Source organism: Anabas testudineus, chromosome 16, assembly GCF_900324465.2.
Source record: "Anabas testudineus chromosome 16, fAnaTes1.2, whole genome shotgun sequence".
Taxonomy (NCBI): Eukaryota; Metazoa; Chordata; class Actinopteri; order Anabantiformes; family Anabantidae; genus Anabas; species Anabas testudineus.
The window spans coordinates 8,078,472-8,097,466 of record NC_046625.1 but is presented as its reverse complement, the minus strand read 5'-3'; the positions used below and the strand labels follow the sequence as shown (position 1 = coordinate 8,097,466).

Genomic DNA, 18,995 nt, shown 5'->3' with positions numbered 1-18,995 from the left:
GGAGTGTTAACATCAAACAGGTCCTCTATTGTATAACAAAATATTAAAGTCACCGAAGAATAAAGTCTTAAAGAAAAACACCCAAGAAGCACAGTATGATCTCATTTGCAGCATGGCAGCTCCCTCCATTGAACACCAAGGCAGATCAACACCAATCACACTGATAATAAACTTCAATCTTCAAAGAATATACTGTATCATTTGCTTGATTTTTGTTAATAGCCACAAACTTGACAAAAGAAACAAGAGGCCACAGTCGAATTGCGTTTAAATGAGCCGAGTCTCTCTTGCAACACTTGGGGCGCTCGGGGTGAGGCGCACAGCCCGCGCACGTAAATCCCGCAGATCAGACATCAAAGCGCTGCAAAACTGCAGCACAGCAGCCAGACAGCAGGAATGAGACGGACAGCATGGTCAGCCCACTTATTCTCACTGTTAGTTAAAAAAAAATAACAGAATGACCAAAACATTTCGGTTGTTTTAGTATATTTATCCATGAGCGTCGTGACTAATGTTGAGTTTAATGTTTTATTCTGGCTGCATCTTGGAGTTAGACTGGGCTACACTGTATACTGGGTTGGCAGCACTGTTTAGGGGTGAGTTGCGGTGTGCTGCAGTTCTGTGCGTTAACAAGAGCCCCAAATAACGCGCAACTGGCCTCCAGTGACCCACCATTAACCCTTAAAACATCCCATCAGCGTAAAGGAGCAGAACGAATGGACTGTGCTGCCTGAGGGCTACTGCAGTGGCTCTTTATTATTATTATTATTATTATTATTATTATTATTATTATTATTATTATTATTTTGTCAGTGAAGTTACTGTTGAAATAATCCCACTTGTCCCATACGTGTGGATTTCCACCTGCCATCGGCGCAGCCGGTAACAGGTTGTTCAGTCCAGTTATCAACCAAACTGCACACAACATGTTAGACTGAGGAGAAAAACTTAACGAGCCGCTTCTGACTTCGACACGTACGGACAGGTTTGTCCTGTGGGCAGCAAAACCTCTGAAAGTTAGAGTCCGTGAAAAGGGGAAAGTACAAATCAGTAGCCTGAAACCACGAAAAAAACACACTAACCAGCATGGTTCCTTAAGCATGAGAAATGTAGCAGGAAGCGGTGACTTATAATAACGAACAAGCAGCGGAAAGAAGCAAACGCACTTACCTTGAAATACCCAGAGGAGCAAGGTGCAAGAAAGCGACGTGCGTCCGAGCGCTATCCCGTCCATGGCTGCTGCTCTAACTTTTTTTTTTTTTTTTAAGGAGAAGTATTCACTTTGTTTTTGCTTTTGGAGTGCTGAGATCTGGCAGCAGTAAGTCTTCTTTCTTCTTTCACTGCTCCAAATGTCTCTCTCTCTCTCCCTCTTCCTCTCTCTCTCTCTCTCTCTCTCTCTGCAAAAGGAGTGCCTCTCTCCCTAACACACACACACACACACACACACACACACACAGAAATCTGATGCTGTTGGCAGTCTCCTTGGTTGATATATTTGCACAAAAGGTGACCCCCCCCCCCCCACTCCCAATAGCCTACAACCCCCTCCCCTCTCCCTCTCTCTCTCTCTCTCTCCACCCCACTTGCAGTGAAAAGACCTGCTTGACTAATCGTGTAGTAGGTCTTTTGGGGCCCGCAGGATTTTTTTTTTTTTTTTTTTAAGGAACTTAAAAGTGATTTTATCATGAGGCACTCTGACTCACTACAACGCCAAAAACGTAGACTGGTTCCTTAAACGAAATGACTCAAGTTTTACCAGGACCATACATTTCAGAGCAGTACAGAAGATACATAATCTCACATCACTATTGTTAATTTATCATCCTTAGTATATTCTGTCCCTGATAACATATATAAAACTGTTTGGACTTGTTTTCACTGATTTCCATTTTTATTTTTCCTTTGTCAATTGTTACCAAAACTAATTATAAAGGTGATGGCACTGTATATTAGCATTAACAAACAGACTGTAGAACAATAAAGATTTGATTAAGTGGGAAATTGCAAAAGACACACTCTGCAGCTGCAGACATGAGGAATTATTTTCACTCACAATGGCTAAAAGGCAGTAAATTAATCTGGCAGGTTACTAATCGTCATTGAGACATCTCGATCTCCCTCAAAAACTAGTTAGACAAAACATTGGAACCAGCTTTCTCTAATCACTTTGTTCCACAGAAAGATTTGTTAGACCCGTATCATGGACCATCCCCCGACTTGCATGCACAGTATGTCAAAAACAATAATTTTCATTATCCAAGCTGCCCAAGGCTATTTCTTTTGGAGTGGGCTAAACTGTCTGTCATTGACAGACATACCATTCATTCCTAGACATGTAATCCCTTCAGAATCTGTTTGGGTATTTACAGGGTATGGTGTAGCCTGTTTGGGTATTTACAGTTCACATATACAGTTATTAGGAGGTGGTAAGTGGCTTATTCACAATGCTATAATTCCAGTAGAAGTGCTTCGAGTGGGTATTGTATGACCCATGAGGTTGACTTGAGCCAAATCCTGTAAGCTAAGTGTTAGAAAGCATAAACAAATGTCAATCTTCTTTAAGATGGCTTAATGATGCAAGCTATGATTGCCTATCTCCTTATAGTTTCTTTCTCCTGGACACTAGTTGACTGTGAAGCAGCATAAAATACGTGGCACACCCTGGACGTAACAATAGTCTCTTGCAGAGCAGTTGCACTCAAAGACCCACATTCCAAACATTGTTGGTACAAAACAGCTGGTTAATATTTTCTTTGCCCTATTTGACAAGGAGAAGTGATACTTGCAACCTGCTGCAGCATATGGAACAGTCACTCCTATGGATGGGATCTGATAGTTGAGCTGCTTGGACTACACACACACACAAAGCGACAGCTGTTGTACACATAGAAGAATTACTGGTAGGAGTTTGTATAGACTATTGTGAGTTTGATGGTACTGAGGCAGTTTACCCTCACACCCCTTTTCTATTCCTGCCTGTGACAGCAGGAGGGGAAAAAACTGTCCCACTGACTAACATCAATACAGCTACTCATCCCTGATATCGACCCAGTCATAATCATCTCTCCATGCTGTAGAGACATGAGATCTACTAAGGCTTCTGTCCTGTGGTGAAGGACTTAGCATGGTGTAACCCTCGCACTGCCTTACATAAGACCTATCATGCCGCATTGCTGATTTAGCCAAGGGTGCTCTTACATAAGGCCTTTAGTCATATATACAGTAAGTGTGGCAGTGATTTACTGTATTGGCTCATTACCTAATGGAGTTACAGTAGAGGAGTGCAGAAAAAGAGATGGATGAAGACAAAGAAGGACCTGGACCCATGTGGTGCAGGAAACAGGAAAGGAGAAATGGAGGAAACACATGAAGAGTTCTAAAAGGATGGGGAGGAATATATCAGGTAAAAGAAAACAGTGAAAAGTGAAACAAAAAGAGGAAGAAAACGTGAAGATAGTGACTGGAGTGCAAAGCTTTCATCCATCTCTAGATATAAACTCCGGAGTCATAGCTGAGGTCAGTTTTGGTGACAAACAGCTGCTCATAGTGTCAGATGGTTTAGTTATCACAGGTCAACACAGGTGTAGCAAAGGTGGGATTGAAGTTCATGAGGAGGCTGCCGTGTATCCAATTTATAAAAGTGGTGTCAGACAAGAGATGACAGGTTAGGCAGCCTTCTACAGACGTGTGTTTTGTGTACTTTGACATAATCCACCGAGGAGAACACTGTTCAAATACTATTATTTTAGAACCATGTTCCCCACACTTAAAGATAACATTAAGATAATATGTATTCATACTAAGTAAGTCAATTTGTGTAAACAAAATACTACTCATCATATTATGGAGCGCACAATGCAAACCTTCAAGTACCATCAACAACACTTAACACTTTCTTCATGATCATGTCATTGTTGAGTTCCCAGTCTTTTATGAACAAAAGATTATAGCCTCTGAACACTGCCAGTGCTTGATTCATACCAAATTAATGCAAGAGTTGGAATCCACTGATCGACACCTCCCAATCTCCAGCTGCACCTAGAGATAACTTTTGTACAGAACTGGTATCAGAGATAACCTTGGGCCTTCCCAATGGTCATAGAGGGTACAATTGACTAGAATATGAACACAGCTCACACTTACTCTTACAGCCAGATGACTCATATCAATGTCAATGCTGTTCCCACAGTTCTTTTCCCAAGAAACCTTGGGGGAAACAGTTCTAAGCCTTCTTCCCCAAGGCCACAAAACACATGTAGAGTGGATGGTGGAACCCCAAGTATTCCTGCAAGAATACTAAATGCACTTTTCCACAACTAATCCAGCTGTTACTCAGGCTGAGGATTCATCAGTCTAGCCCCACATACCAGTCCTATTTAAGGGACCACCAGAGTTATTACAACTGTCCCTGAGGCAGGAATTACTGTGCATGAAATTTCATGTCAATCCATCTAATAGCTGTTGAGAAACTTCACTCAAGTCAAGGTTGTGGTGGATCCGTTGCATGTTGATTCATCAAACAGTACAGTATTTTTGTTAGAACCAAAAAGTGACGGGCTAAGAGACAGATGTTGTCACCCACAGAACCATGTTTTAGCACAAACAGACGTTCAATGGTTGCCAGCAACTCCATGATTGAGGTCACATCATGTAAGCAAAATGTGTTTGCTAAAACAGACCTGTCAGCATTTTTAGACTTAAATAAATTCACGCTGTTCCATGACACTCAGTGAAGGTTCTTACATGCAAATTGTCACACTTTGCAAAACATAAATCAGACAGCCAATTTTATACTCCCTTGTTTTATGTGATTTACCTCCCCCAGCCCTTGTCAATAATTAGGATACCTGACAGGGAGAATATCTGACACATCTGACTAAAGCAAGAGGGTAAAGAGAAACAGTAACATGGACGAGCTACAAAGGGAACAGAGATGAGTAATGAAAAAATAATGAAGAGAACAGATTAGAAGAGGAAGAGGAGGGGAGAACTTTAATTCCAAAGTCAGGGAGTGCGTAACATATAGCCCCAGGGATTAACAGCAAAGTATGGCAAAGAGAAAAAAAGAGAGGGAGAGATGGAAAGTGAAGGTGGCTGTAATAATGTATGAACTCTTATGTCTGGTCTCAGCATTGGAGGGAAGAATGAATGAAAGATGAAGCTTCATCTTTAACTCCACGATTCTTTGATCAATCTCTTTATTATAGACGCTCAGTCTCTCTTTCCATATGTGCCCTTCATCTCTGTCCACTCTAATCCCTCCATATAGCTTTATTTCCCTTCTTTCCACTCCCCCCCAGTTCTGATTCTGTCTCCTCCTCTTTCTTTCTTGGCTTCTTTCCTCTTGGCTAGCCTACAGATGATCACACAGCTGTTTTCCAGGCATTGATCCACAGTGGACTGAGAGTCACTGTGCAGAATTTGTGCAGTGATGAAGCTCTTCTCTGGGAATTCAATGCTACTGTTTGTAATATAATCATGTTAATTTGATGCCAGTTGGCTCTGATGTTCAATACACCAACAACAGAGTCACTAATATGAACTAATCAATATGATCCACCCTAGCATCACTGCTGGTTTTCTGTCCCACCGGTTTAACATGCTTTAGATGCAAGAGATGTGATAGACTGGGTGTCACTCAGTGAGCCCAGCAGTAGGTGAGGCAAAACCCACTGCTCATTGGCCAGTGTGCATTTGCAGTTTTGGTTATAACAGGCTCGAATGAGTTGCTGCTTTCTGTTTTTGTTCCCTGTAGAGATTTCCCTAAGACCATGCCTTTCATTGTGTGTCTGTGTCTATCACTGAGGATTTCGTCCAACTGGATGCCAGGAACAATACCACCCATAGACAGTAACTCTGGAAGGCTAAGTCATGTTCACTATGGACAGGGCCAAGCTACAGGAAATGGTACAATATGAGAGTCACATGCCTTCCTCTATGCCTATAGCTCAGGTCACTGCATCATAAAGGTCATCTGTGTGGTCAAGTGCTGACGGCACCATTTACAAGAACAGGGCCATAGCTGTCATTCACCTAATTCAGTTTTCACGGTTTTAAACAGAGAATCCATCCTGTAACACAACAAACACGAGTTCAATACTGTTATATGGTTCAGTTTTAATGTGAAATACACTCTCTCTCCTTGCAGTCGGAGTGATCTACAGTGAAATCCTAGCACTGTTAAACAGTGAATAGTGATTCAACTGCTACAACACTATGACAAAAGCCACTGTGATTAAACTGGGATATGGGCATGTTTTCTAATTCACAGCTGTAAGCCCCTCTATTTGAATACAGCTAATGTAATACAGAAAACAAAAATGATCTTATCCCTTCAAGTCAGTCACTAATTCCATATCACAGAGATATTCCCCAGACTTTCTGAATATAATTTTCAGCGCAGCACAAATAATGTGTTTTAAAATTCTATTTGTTCTATTCAAATTTGTTCTGCACTGTTTGTACTATGAGGCCCAGGAGGACAACCGTTCTCACTACTGCCTTGCTTTTCTACAAACATATACACAGTGTTTTTTTACATCTGTGTCAAACTATTTCCATCCAAGCTAACTATAAATAAAACACCAGCTTTTTCTGTCAAAATGTACTGGACAGGCACAGTGTAAACTCTTTAAAATTTTATGGATGATTTCAAAGGTATTGCAAAGAAAATATGGAGTATCTGCAAAGCCATCACTGAGAGGTCAACATTGAGCATGATTTTTACCTTGACTGGTTTTGATAGATTAGAATTAAATCCCTAACACACAATACAACCATGGTTTATTATTTTTTGATTTCGTGCACCACATGAGATGCAGAAATAAACTCGATCTTTTTTTTTCATTCTGTGTTTTCTAATCCATACTGTATAATTTTCCAGTTAAAATCTTTTTAAATAGAAGCTAATCTCTTTGAAAAAGTCAGTCAGGCTATAGAAAGGAACAGGATGAGCAGTTTAATGAGTTTCATGAGCAAAACCATATAATTATAAGTTTCCTATAAAACTCTAAATTAATATATTTTTCCACTGTTACTCTCTTTCTGCAGCTCCACTCTTTCATACTCTTGAACTACAGTTGGCTTTTCTACAGACGTCTTTTTCTGTAATGCATGTAAATGTAGCTTTCAGAGGAAAATTAATTAGGAATCAGCTCTTTGCCTTCAAAGTCTCCAGCGTCTCTGCACTGCACTTTCTGTTGCTTACAAACATACACACACTCACAATCTTCCATGCCTGCTGGGCTGTGTGGACTTCATCGTGCCTACACCAACTCAACGTTGGCGTCGCCTCCACATTTAAACCCTCGGGCTTTGAATATGAATACATAAACCATTTTATAGAATATTAATCATCATTGGCCACTGAGTGAAGTGCAGGCAATTGCATTTTCTGTGTCTGCCGCGGGGTTATGATAAAAACGCACCTCTGCCAAACCTAAATGGTGCAGTTACATATGTGAGCACATTCTCACTTGCATGTTTACACTATTTTGGTGGTCTTCCTGATGTGACCTAAAGTCATTTGATACTATAATTTAAAAGCCCTTTTGCTCTGCACATTCACAATGGAAGTAAGTTTTTGACAAAAAATGAGATGCAATACTGCAGCGTCATATCTCTGAACTACTGATAGCAGAGACCGTTCTTCTCATTCTTTACGTTATATTTAATTGTATTTGTCCCCATGTCTGAATAGTGCTGCCTACTCTGTTGTTACACCTGTCTGCAAAAGTGCGTCTGCTGTAGCCCAAGTGAAGGAACCATCTGTCCCATCTGTCTGGTGAAGTCTGAACCATTACACCGCTACTGATCTGGCACCCCATGACAGAGGGCAGGGTGTCCACAGAGATGTACAGCCCAAGACACACAGAAAAAAAAAAAAAAAAAAGAATCTACTAACCAGCAAATTAACACTCAAACATCTTTCCTTCACTCTCTGTCGCACTCTCACACCTTCTTCCACTGACATCTCTTGATCTAACTCATCATCCCCCTCTTGCATCGCTCATCACATCCTCTCTGTATCTCTACTCTTGAAACTACCTCTCTTGCCTCCTCTCCTACCCCTTGGGGTAGGGTGGGGGGTAATTATGGCATTACAGCCAAAATGACAGGCTGGAGAACCGTGACACACGCTCATGCACCATGGCCAAGTGTTGCCATCAATGCGGCTCTGTAGGAGGGCATTAGGAGGGATAGTGGGGGAAGAGAAGAGGACGGGAAAATAAGAGATGAAGGGGGCAAAAATAAAATAGATGGGGAAGAAAGGTGGCAGCGGGTGGCCGTCAGAGGTGTGGAGAGTCAATTAGTCTGAAAGGAGGCGAAAGAACACGAGAGATGCAAGTTGCTCAAATGTTTCAAAGGTAGAGAGACAATGAGAGACAGAAGGGAGAAGGCCAAGATCAAAAGAGAGTGAGTTAAGCGAAAGAGGGGGAAAATACTGATGTGTTTCAGAGAGCAGTGAATCGACTCAGGCAGGAGATGGAGGAGGAGGAAAAGAGGAAGCACAACAGCTGAAAGAGAAGGTTTCTGTCAATAAAAGCCACAGTGAGCACTTGCAAGTCAGTGTACGCCCTCTGACTGGTCATGCAGCTTGTCTAGCTTGGCCTGCTGGGCTGTGTGGACCGCTCGGCATGGGGAGATTTACTGCACCTCGAAAGTGGGCTGCCAATGGAAACGAGACAGGTAGCAAGGCTGTTTATCAAACCACTATGGCAGAAAAAGATGAGCCAACCACGTGTGGAGCAAAAGGAGAACCTTCAATTACATTAATTTCTAGCTGATTCACCCAGACAGTCGGGGAGTGTGCCACATTCATTATTCGCGATTTCTTAAGAGAAAAAAGAAAAACTGGAACCTATTCTTCAGTTGGAGTGGACAGTGACCATGGCATTAAAGATTAAATAGCCAGATTAAGTAGTCAACATATTATGTCACACTTCGTTTCTTCCGTATGACTGAATTACTTCTGCTGCTGAGGTTGCGTGTTCAAATCAATATCTGTTATCGTAATCAATTGGCAGCAGATGGGTTTTTGGCATTCGACTGCAACTTGAGCGCCAGGCTGTACAGCACTTGAGCAGAGTGCATTAGGGGCCCCGTCCCACAAAAACATCAATTAGTGTGTGCGTTTATATCTGCACCACTCATAATGGTGCAGATATCATGACGGCACAAAAGTCCTTGTGTGCGTTTTGTGCATGTTCACCAGTTATCTAGAAGTTGAGTTATAGCAACTGAGCTTCGCTTTTGTTAGGGCAAAACATTTTACTACTCACTCCAAGTGGTTCAGTCCGTACAAGCTACAGAGGAAGACTGAAGAATGTATTTAGACGAGTAGCAAAATGCAGTGTGCATTCCAGCTGACATCACTCTACTTCCAGATAACTTCACCTGAACAACTATACTGGGTGCCTGTGGAATATGAGGATGACGAGGAGAAGGAAAAGAAGAAGGGCGAAGGCGATGGAGGAGAAGAGGATGAGGACAAACAGCCGGAGGAGGACTTCCAATGTGTGGTGTACTTCTGGCAGGGCAGGCAGGCCTCCAACATGGGCTGGCTCACCTTCACCTTCTCCCTGCAGAAGAAGTTTGAAAGTCTTTTCCCTGGAAAACTGAAGGCATGTGGACATTTTAAATTGTTTTATTTTAGAATCTATTGGTAGAAGAGATGGTTTGTGTTTTTTGTTGTGGTGTTTTTACAGTCATGTGCTGAACTGACACTTGTCGTGTGTCTTGCTGTTTAGGTGGTGCGTATGACCCAGCAGCAAGAGAACCTCAAGTTCCTCTCCCATTTCAAGAGTGTTAGTCAGTCCAATTTGCTTCCTCCACTAAACAGAGCTCTGATGTCATCAACTTAAAGTCTGCCTGTTAACTCACACACTCACTGATGACCTTGTGGTCATTTGTCATCACTTTGTCAGAATCTGAGGGAGGGTGACGCAGCACTTGACCACAGGCAGAGATGAAGAGAGACAGTCTCCGATCACAATAGCATACTGTATGTTATGAGGCACATGAGCAGGAAACTAAAAACAGTGAATCAGCTTTGTGTTGAAGATTTCTAGAAGGTTTCTTTTGTAAAAACGAAAAAAGCCATTTTATAAGTAGATCTTCAATTCACTGGGAGAGCAACATCAAAACTGTCCTTAAACTCTGATATTTAATAAATAAAACATTTTGCCTCAAAATACCTCTAGATATATCCAGTCTCTATTGCTTAAATAAGTTTTATTTACAAAATAAAGACACAATCCCATTTGTTTTGTCCATATAAAACTAGAATTCGTTTTGTTGTACTACTTTGTTTACTTACTTTTGTTTGATCGATGGAGTGCATTTTCTTTTAGTCTTGTTTTAAAGGTGTTGTGACCCGCAAAAACATTTCATCTTCCTCTGTGCACTTGTGCGGCTGAATGACAATGAAGTTGAATTGAATGATTTTCGTCTGTCAGCTGCTTTTGCTTCATCACATAATCTTTTATTCGTCTACTCCCCCCCTTCCCCCTTTCTTTCCCCTCACCCTCTCCTGCCCATCTCTTGTCTGAATGTACATTTGAGAAGAAGTCAACTCATGCTCATCTGCATGCAGAGTGCCTTGGTTCCAGCTGTGAACGGAGAATTGAAATGGAAATAGAAAGGAGAGAAAGGGCAGATTACGGTGCTCAAATGCATGCACTGCCTCATAGCTGGCCCACCAGCTGAGTAGAGAGAGAGAGAGGAAGAAAGGGGAACGTTGGGTGGGTGGGATAGTTGGTTGGTTGATGGGGAATAACAGGGAAACGGTGGGAAGCAGGGTTAGACAGCAACAAAGTGAGAAGAGTGAGAGTAAATGTGGGGAAGAATGAGGAAGGTAGAAAAGGTCAGCAAAGCAATTTTGGGCAAAAGTTGAACAAAGACAGAAAAAAGATCTGGAGGAATAATGTACCCTAAAAGGGCCTGTAAAACGACAGGCCCACTTTATTGGGTACACTTATACAATCTTATTCAACGCTGCCACAAATTCTAATTCAGTCATAGTTATATTTTATTTACCACTTAAGTGGGAGTTACTCACATTTCATTCAATTTACTAAATACAGTTACGTTCAACAGACTTAGCACTAGTTGTTTCTTATTCTGTACAATTTCGTTGATTGTACCTAATATGACTTAATCCAATCTCTGTTGAGGTGAGCGAGTCATTTAAATGCTATAACTATTTGAGGTGAGACACAACAGATTGTACAGGTGTTCTTAATAAAGTGGGTCAGTGAGGGTAGATCAGAACTGTGTGAAAGACAGTGCAGGTTCTCACACACAAGCTCTAATGGACCAGACAAGATTCATGTGAATAAACTCATGCCGTCTCGTTAGACAGCCAGACCTTGAACTTCAGCTGATAATTTCGGCAGGCAGACAGTCGCGAATAGAGATTATTAACGGTGTGTGTAACGTTATACACTGAGCTACACAAAGAAAACAGATACACTATGCCCCTGATAAGCTTGCAAGATGTTGATAAAGTTTATGGACACTAACTGCATTGTATTGTTTTTAAGGAAAGTGACCTAGGTTGGGGAAAATCATGGTCAAGAAAACAAGTTTTTCCTTTCACTGGATGCATCCACTGTATGTTATATTATAATCGGAAAAATGAACTTTAGTCTTACACACACTTCCCAAATGTCAGCAGAGTTGTCACTTTGATACATTGCTATTCATGAGATTCCTGTGTCCTGATGCTGCAGCAGAGTGGCAGGTACTGACCTCAGCTGGAACAGCCAGCTGGGAGGAAGAGAGAGACGGAGAGAGGGTGAGGAAAACCGTATAATGGAAAATAAAATAATAAGAGGAGAAAATGGGACAGAGAGAAACCAGGAGAACAATTTCTCAATTGTGACCCAGAGAAGCGTGACCCTGGCTGCCTGTATTCGGTAGGCCTGGAGGCTAGTGCATAATGTTAACCTAATGTTGTGCAAAACCACTGCCACAGTAGAACCCAGCAAATTAAATGCTTTCCCTGTGATGGGTCCCTGTGGTGTTCCTGGATTTCCATGAGGGTACAGTAGGACCGTCAGTGGTCAAAAACTGCATTTGGCCCAGGTGGCTCCTAATAATTTCTCACAAACCTGTACAATTATTAAAAAATATATATTTCTGGAGTTATGTGAAACTGGAAAATGTGTATAAGAAATATTAACTATCCACATTTGCCTGGTTAAAACAATGCAGGTTTCCCAGGAGATGTTTTGACAGATAACTGTGGGTAAAATAGAAGAGGGAGCTTTGAAAGGAGCTCAGCAGTTAATAAGATTTCACTAACACAGCCTTACCTCTCTGTCACATTGTTTTTGCATGCACACATTTACACAGGCAATGCCTCGAATTCTCTCTCACACACCATTTATTTGTCTATCCTCTCCTCTGACATGCACATGCACATGCACATGCACAAGGAAGATAGTGGCCCAATGGCAACAGTGAAGGATAAGCAGGATTATCTACTGTATATCTCTCTTTAGGGTGGTTAAGACACAAACAAAAGCCCAGTCACAAACCGAAGGCTGTCTGAGTCCAAGGACATAAAGCTTTTATGTATTTGTATGCTTGGGATGAGTGACAAAGGATGAAAAATAGAGAGGCAGAGACATGCAGGCAATAAGGAAAGAGAGTTGGTTTGGAATTTGGAAAAGAAAAGGTGAAAGGACAGTAGAGAGTAGAGAGAAGACGATAGGAGAAGATGTGAGGTCGACAGAAAATAAGGGAAGGACTGAAAAGAGAGAGGGTGGTCAGCATGTGTAAGAGACAAGTACAGCGCACAATAGCACAACAGCAGCCTGAAATAAGTTACCTAACCTCTGCAACCCTGTACCACAAACACAGTTACTCACTCACACAAACAGTACACCTGGGTGCCATGAATGAAACTCTATCAAATAGTACATGTACAGCAACTACAGCAAGTCTTGTACAGTGTGGTGGCACGCCAATGAATCTGTGCAACTCCACAAATAAATCTATATCACTCCCCAAAATCCAATTGAGAAACGTGTTAGAAAGTTACAAGATGATCACACTGAAGCTACAGCACACACACACACACACAGTGCGTATGAGGAGTTGTTCAGCTATCTCCGGAATGCAGAAATATTGCTAAGAAAAAAGTTCAAGTGGTCAAAAGAAGTCAAAAATTAAACAAAAAAAGGCAGGTGGTAAAATTACTAGTTAAGTAAACAGTTTTAAGATTGATTATAAAGTATAAATATATCTATTTGACCTAGTGTCAGATTAGTTCACCGTCTATATACAGTATATCTGAGCTATTGTACTTAGTCATAGCTGTGCACACAGTTTTAATCAACTGTCAGAAAAATGTAATGCAATAAAAAGAGAAATATAGCAGTAGAATGGAGCAGCATAAACTCAAGCAAAATTATTTAATACTTTGAAATACTAAGTAAATACAGAGATTTGATTTTGATGACATATATACACAAGTTTTTCCTCTAGCTGAAAAAAATCAGCATGTGAGGTCTTTAAGTAATTTTACTTCAGTGCTTTCATTTTTGTCATTTTTAGTAGAACTGAAATAGAAAATCGACAAAAACAATGGTTCCCATCCAAATCCTCCTCATCTGAACAAGTTAGCTGCCCCTGTTCATTCTTCTTTGTAATCGAATTCTCTGCACTCATTTGCAAACTTATGTCTATTAAAAACAATTATTTTGATGTTTAAGCACAATTGTATTGTTTTATTGTGTCGTGCCAATGTATAAAAGATGCTAGTGTGATGTGAGCAGACAAGCATGCAATGTCATGACAAATAGTGAACCACTTATTTCATTTTTATGAGAATTATTTGTTTAAATCATTTTATTACTTATTTTGAGAGGGAGGTGCTGTATTGCAAGTACATTTCCAAGTAAAAGTAAATACATCAGAATGTTACTTTTGTTCTTTCTACTAGAATTATTGAATCGTTTCTTTGTAGTTAAAGGGCCAAAGTTTGTTTGTTTTGGTGATTTTTGCACTAAACACTTAGCTCCTCACTAATCTAAAGGGAGGTGTACACTACCCAAGCGTGAGTTATACTTTACAACTTGTCTTATCTAACCACTCAGGTTTCCGCCCACCAGCTTTGCGGACCTCTACTTATTACTAAGGTCACTACATCACAACGAATGACAATACGATTCATGTTGAAATAAAACTACAGTCCTTTAAGACCTCTCCAGCAGTTTTATCATCCACAGCACTCCATCTGTGCTTGTGCACAATCTGCATTCACATTTGCAATCTGCACTGGTTAAAGAAATGCAGGTTTCTCAGGAGATGTTTTGACAGATATGGTAACTGTGGGCAGAGAGAAGAGGGTGTTTTGAAAGCAGCTCAGCAGTTAATAAGATTTCGCCTAACACGACCTTACCACTGTGTCACACTGTTTTTGCACACACACACTTACAGAGACAATTATCAGAAAGTTCTCTCATACATTTGCAGTTTCATATGCATATACTTTGGATTTTATCCATATAGGAAGTTATTTTTAAAAATCATGCTAGCAGTGGCTGTGATATTCACTTTGCGTTGTAGATGATTAAAGCAAACCCCCATATCTGCAAAGTCATTAGTAGCTGTCAGGAAGATGTATAGCAGCAAAAAGTAAGATATTAGTCTTTGAAATGTAACAGTGGTAGTCTGGAGCAGCATAAGCAAAAGCAAAGCACCTCAAAATAGTAAGTAATAGTAAGTAAAAGGTCAAGGATCGACACACAGCAGATTAAGACAACATACGTATATTTTAAAAAAAAAAAAAACAAAAAAAAACAAAGCTAATTCAGAAAATACCAATTTGACTACACTAGTTTAACATCCAAGAGATTTTTCAGTGTCCCCTGAAGTACTAAGAAGTGCTGGATACAGCTTTGTGTTGTTCTAATGGATTTGGAGGAACCACTGGTACATTTGTTCCTGTTTGATTTCTTCATTGCAAACTGCTCAGCATTTGTAAATTGCAACTGTATGTGCAGTCTCTTTGTATGCAAAGCTGTTTTCTTAATGCGTTCTTAAACATACTAAATGTTCATCACCGACTGTTTGCTCAATTACAACTTGTCTGATCATCTGGTCGATCGTGTTTCCTACTTCGTTAGACGTCACTGTATTCCCGTCACCATTTTCACATATTTCGGTAGCGACTTTAGTGAGAACAAACTATTGTAAACAACAGAAATTAAACTAAATGTACTACTAATGAGACCTACTGTATGTTGCGATAAAACAAAGTTGGACTTTTGTCAGCCATAGCACTCGACTACTGCTCCGTATCCTTTGTTTAGAAAGTGCAATCCTGTTGGTTATTAAATGTGCAGTGAGCCACTCTGAATGCGCAATTCCCACATACCAGGCTGAGACACTGTTGATTATACTGTTTAAGAGTCGTCATACAAACATCAGTTATGTTTTCCCTCCAAATAAAGCATTATACTGAATTCATGTTTGGACATTTCATAGAGATGTGGAGATTTGTAGGAAGCATGGAATATTTTTAGTAGAGGCAAAGCATGACAAAATGGCAACGCAAGAGGCTGAAAGTTTTAAGCCCTGGCAGGGACTTAAACCCTGTATGGCTGTTGAAAAGGTTATAGTGTAGTAATGGTACTAAGGGAAAAAGGATAAAAAGGAAAAAGTTGAATAGGAGAAAGAAGACTGCAGGAAGAGACAGAACATGGGCATACAATAGAAAGGTTGAAGGAGGAAGATCATTAGAGCAATGAAGTGAGACAGGGACTGTTTAGATTGGAGGAGGGAGTGGGAAGAGAAAGTAGCATGGATTGAGAGAAAACAAAGGGAGGAATGAGGGTGACAAGTTTGGGAAAGTTTTCTTGTGCAACTGAAGTCTGAAAAATGTAATGTGTCTGAGTCAATCGTGAGTCGCGTATTGGTCATATGAAAGACATTTCATTGCTACAATTTGGAAGCTACCACGCTCAACTCACAAGAAACTTCATTTTAAAATAAAGTGACATGCAGAATACATAATGGCTCTGATTATGTTTGTGATTGGTGAGATGATTTTTATTTCCCAATCTGTATAATGATGATGAATGATTTCTGAGGCCTGAATTAATTCAGTCCCTGCTTGTCACTGCCTAGGAATGAACACTTTCCAGTCAAGTGCTTGTGTTTAAAGAAATTCTAACGTGAGATGACACTCCACAGTCGGCAACACAGCGCAAGGTTAGCTCAACCAATTATTGTAAACAGAACATGCAAGAGAGGATCTCAACTGACATCTCGTGCATCCATTAGTCTTCCAAGTTATTTCTACAGTGTAACACAAGAAATAGACCTGTCAGGGCTGAGATTGGTGAGGAATCTGGGTTTTTAGATACCGAGTCCAGGAAGCGAGCTGGACCTGTTGTTTTGCTTATGTTCATACAAGGCTTGGTCAGTTTCTGACACCTCTGCTTGGCATTTCTTTGGAGATTTTCCCCCTCTCCCATGGACACACAGAAAGATAGGGCAGACAGTGAGAGATAGAGAAATGATGAAGCATAGTTAGAAACAGACACTTTCTCCTATCTCAGTCTGTCACTGTGTCAACTATCGCCACAGCCATTCGGTGTCACACTGGTGTCTAGCTGTCCTCCCTTCGCCACTCCTTTGTTCTGTGCGGAAGAAAGCGCAGGGCCACAGCATCAAAGTATGAATGACTTGAAAGCTCTGATCTGAATGTGGGCACACACAAGCACGAGCACAGCGTAGAAACTGTACTGGCTACACACACACACACACTGTGCAATTCAGTAATTTCGGCGGGCTTTGTAGACAGCATCTGTTCTGCGCCTCATCGTCCTCCCTCTGCACCCCACCCTTTATGACAGGTGGAAGGGATTCAGACTCACAAGCTCTGAAAACACACAAAGCTCACAGAGACCCCAAAGTCACTGACACATGGTTAGTGTTTCGCCTACAAACACACACATATACACACCTGCTGTGGGGCAGTACTACAGTGCCCTGTGGTGCCAGGCAGGCTGCATGTTTACACCACCTGCTATCAGGCCAAACACAGTATCGGGGATTAGAGCTGGCAGCACACAGAAGATCACCAACACACATATAGAGGACAGATGTATATAAAACTATCCAGGAGGTCAACAAGGGCAAATTATTCTTTCACATAAAAAAAAATCTCATAAAGCATCAATCAGCTTTTCCACACCCTCTGGGGCAGATGTTTTAGTAGAGCACAGGTCTCTACTAAAACAACAGCGACCTTCTGGCTTCAAACTAATTTCTATAAACACACTCTTACAAACTAAGGCCACAGAGCATCACCACACTGTATGTGGCCTCTACACTGTTGGTTGCAGTGTTAGTTTAACCACTGACTTACACTATAAGCCTTGACTCAATGGATACAAATCATGTTTATGATTAAAAAATTATGTAGTTTATAAAAAAGGCAGGATTATTCTGTGAGGTCTGTCAGCTTTCCCAAGAAACTTCCACTGAGCCAGCATGCTAGAGACTGGGAATGCTGGGAGACCTTATGAGGTATGTCTTGTCTTCTGAGGAAAACATGCCACAGGGCATGACGCTGTGGGTTGACAATGTGCGTGTAGCAGCCCTCCTGATAGTGGTTCTATTTTAGAAGACTTGTGCTGTGGAGACATTTCTTAGTTATCTGCTGCTTCCAGCCCTGAGGAGGTGAGAGGCAGGTCTGCATCCATTCTCAGTGTGATCAAGCTGAGCTGCAAAAGAATTGGGAGAGTGAGTAGGTGCAACCACCTCCACATACACACACACGGTAAGCCACTTGAATGCGCATTTGTTAAAGTGGTAATTGTTCCACAGCAGTAATTGCTATAGCAAACTCTGCTGATAATTACACTGCACACAGTGACAAATCGGTGCACAAACAAATTGACTGACTGGAGCTGAAAAAGCCTTGAAAAAATGCACACATTATCACAGAATATGGATGCACAAAGCACACACATGAGCAAGCGTGCACAGTTGAACAGTAGCAAATGAACAAACATTGTGGATTCCACACATTTCTTCCTGTCACTCAAGGACATGTTTATCCTTCTCTTTTCCAAATTACAGGGCAGAAGTAAAAAGGGGCATCATGAAGGGGGCGAAAGGGGGGAGGGTGAGCAGGATGAGTTCAGGTGTTCAAAAAAAAAAAAACAAACAGCTGGTCTACAAATGGAAAAAAAAGGAGGGAGCGGGCAGATGGAGAACAGAGAGAGGGGGAGATGGAATAGATGAGTGAAAGAGAATGAGGGTGTGCATAAAAAAAAGACTAGATATTAATATTTCCTGAGAGACGTGCAAAATAATTGATGGTGACCGTTTATGATGATTGACACAAAAATGGAAGAGACAGCCATGTGCTCAGCTGGATAGGGTGACGCATACTGCATATGCACTGTGCTCTGTGTACAGTATACACAGAGCACATGGATGATAGACTGGCAAACACAGCAGGCTCACTGTCCAGAGACCTACAACACATGATATCTTGCAAACACAGGACTAGGTATAAGCTCACTCGCACACAGAGAGCACAGCAGGCTGTGTACAACTGCTCTGTGAGAAAACAATGCCTTCTGGTTGTTGATCTTCAAATCTGGACATGAATTGAGTTAACATGAAAACAATCTATACCACTTCAAAGGGCACAAACATATATGAACACTGCCTCCACCACACACAACCCGTTTGGACTTCTAGCTCTTTTGCCTCAAGGCCATTTGAGAAATGAAAAAGTTATATAAAGCTCCAAAGCCCCACATTGAAAATGGATGTTTGCCAGTCAGTTCAGTCTGAACAGTAGTTCTGTGAAAACACAACTTTAGGAGTACTATATATCAACCATAATGTTAGAGCAAAATACATTTTTGGGAAAATGCAGATAAGTCATCTTCAAAAAGCTACATTTGAAATGCGATTAATTTTGAAACATGCTTAGGGTTTTTCTACTAGAAATAAGCCGA

At 41.0% G+C, this 18,995-nt stretch overlaps 1 protein-coding gene across 1 annotated transcript in view; it reads right to left on the bottom strand.

The window, feature by feature from the left end:
* bcam (basal cell adhesion molecule (Lutheran blood group)) overlaps positions 1-1,391 on the bottom strand; it is a 43,440-nt gene extending 42,049 nt beyond the window's left edge. Inside the window, exon 1 of the mRNA XM_026371083.1 lies at positions 1,171-1,391. Coding sequence (XP_026226868.1) covers positions 1,171-1,234 — 64 coding nt within the window. The 5' untranslated portion in view covers positions 1,235-1,391. The remainder of the gene's footprint in view (positions 1-1,170) is intronic.
* Positions 1,392-18,995: the final 17,604 nt, after the last annotated feature.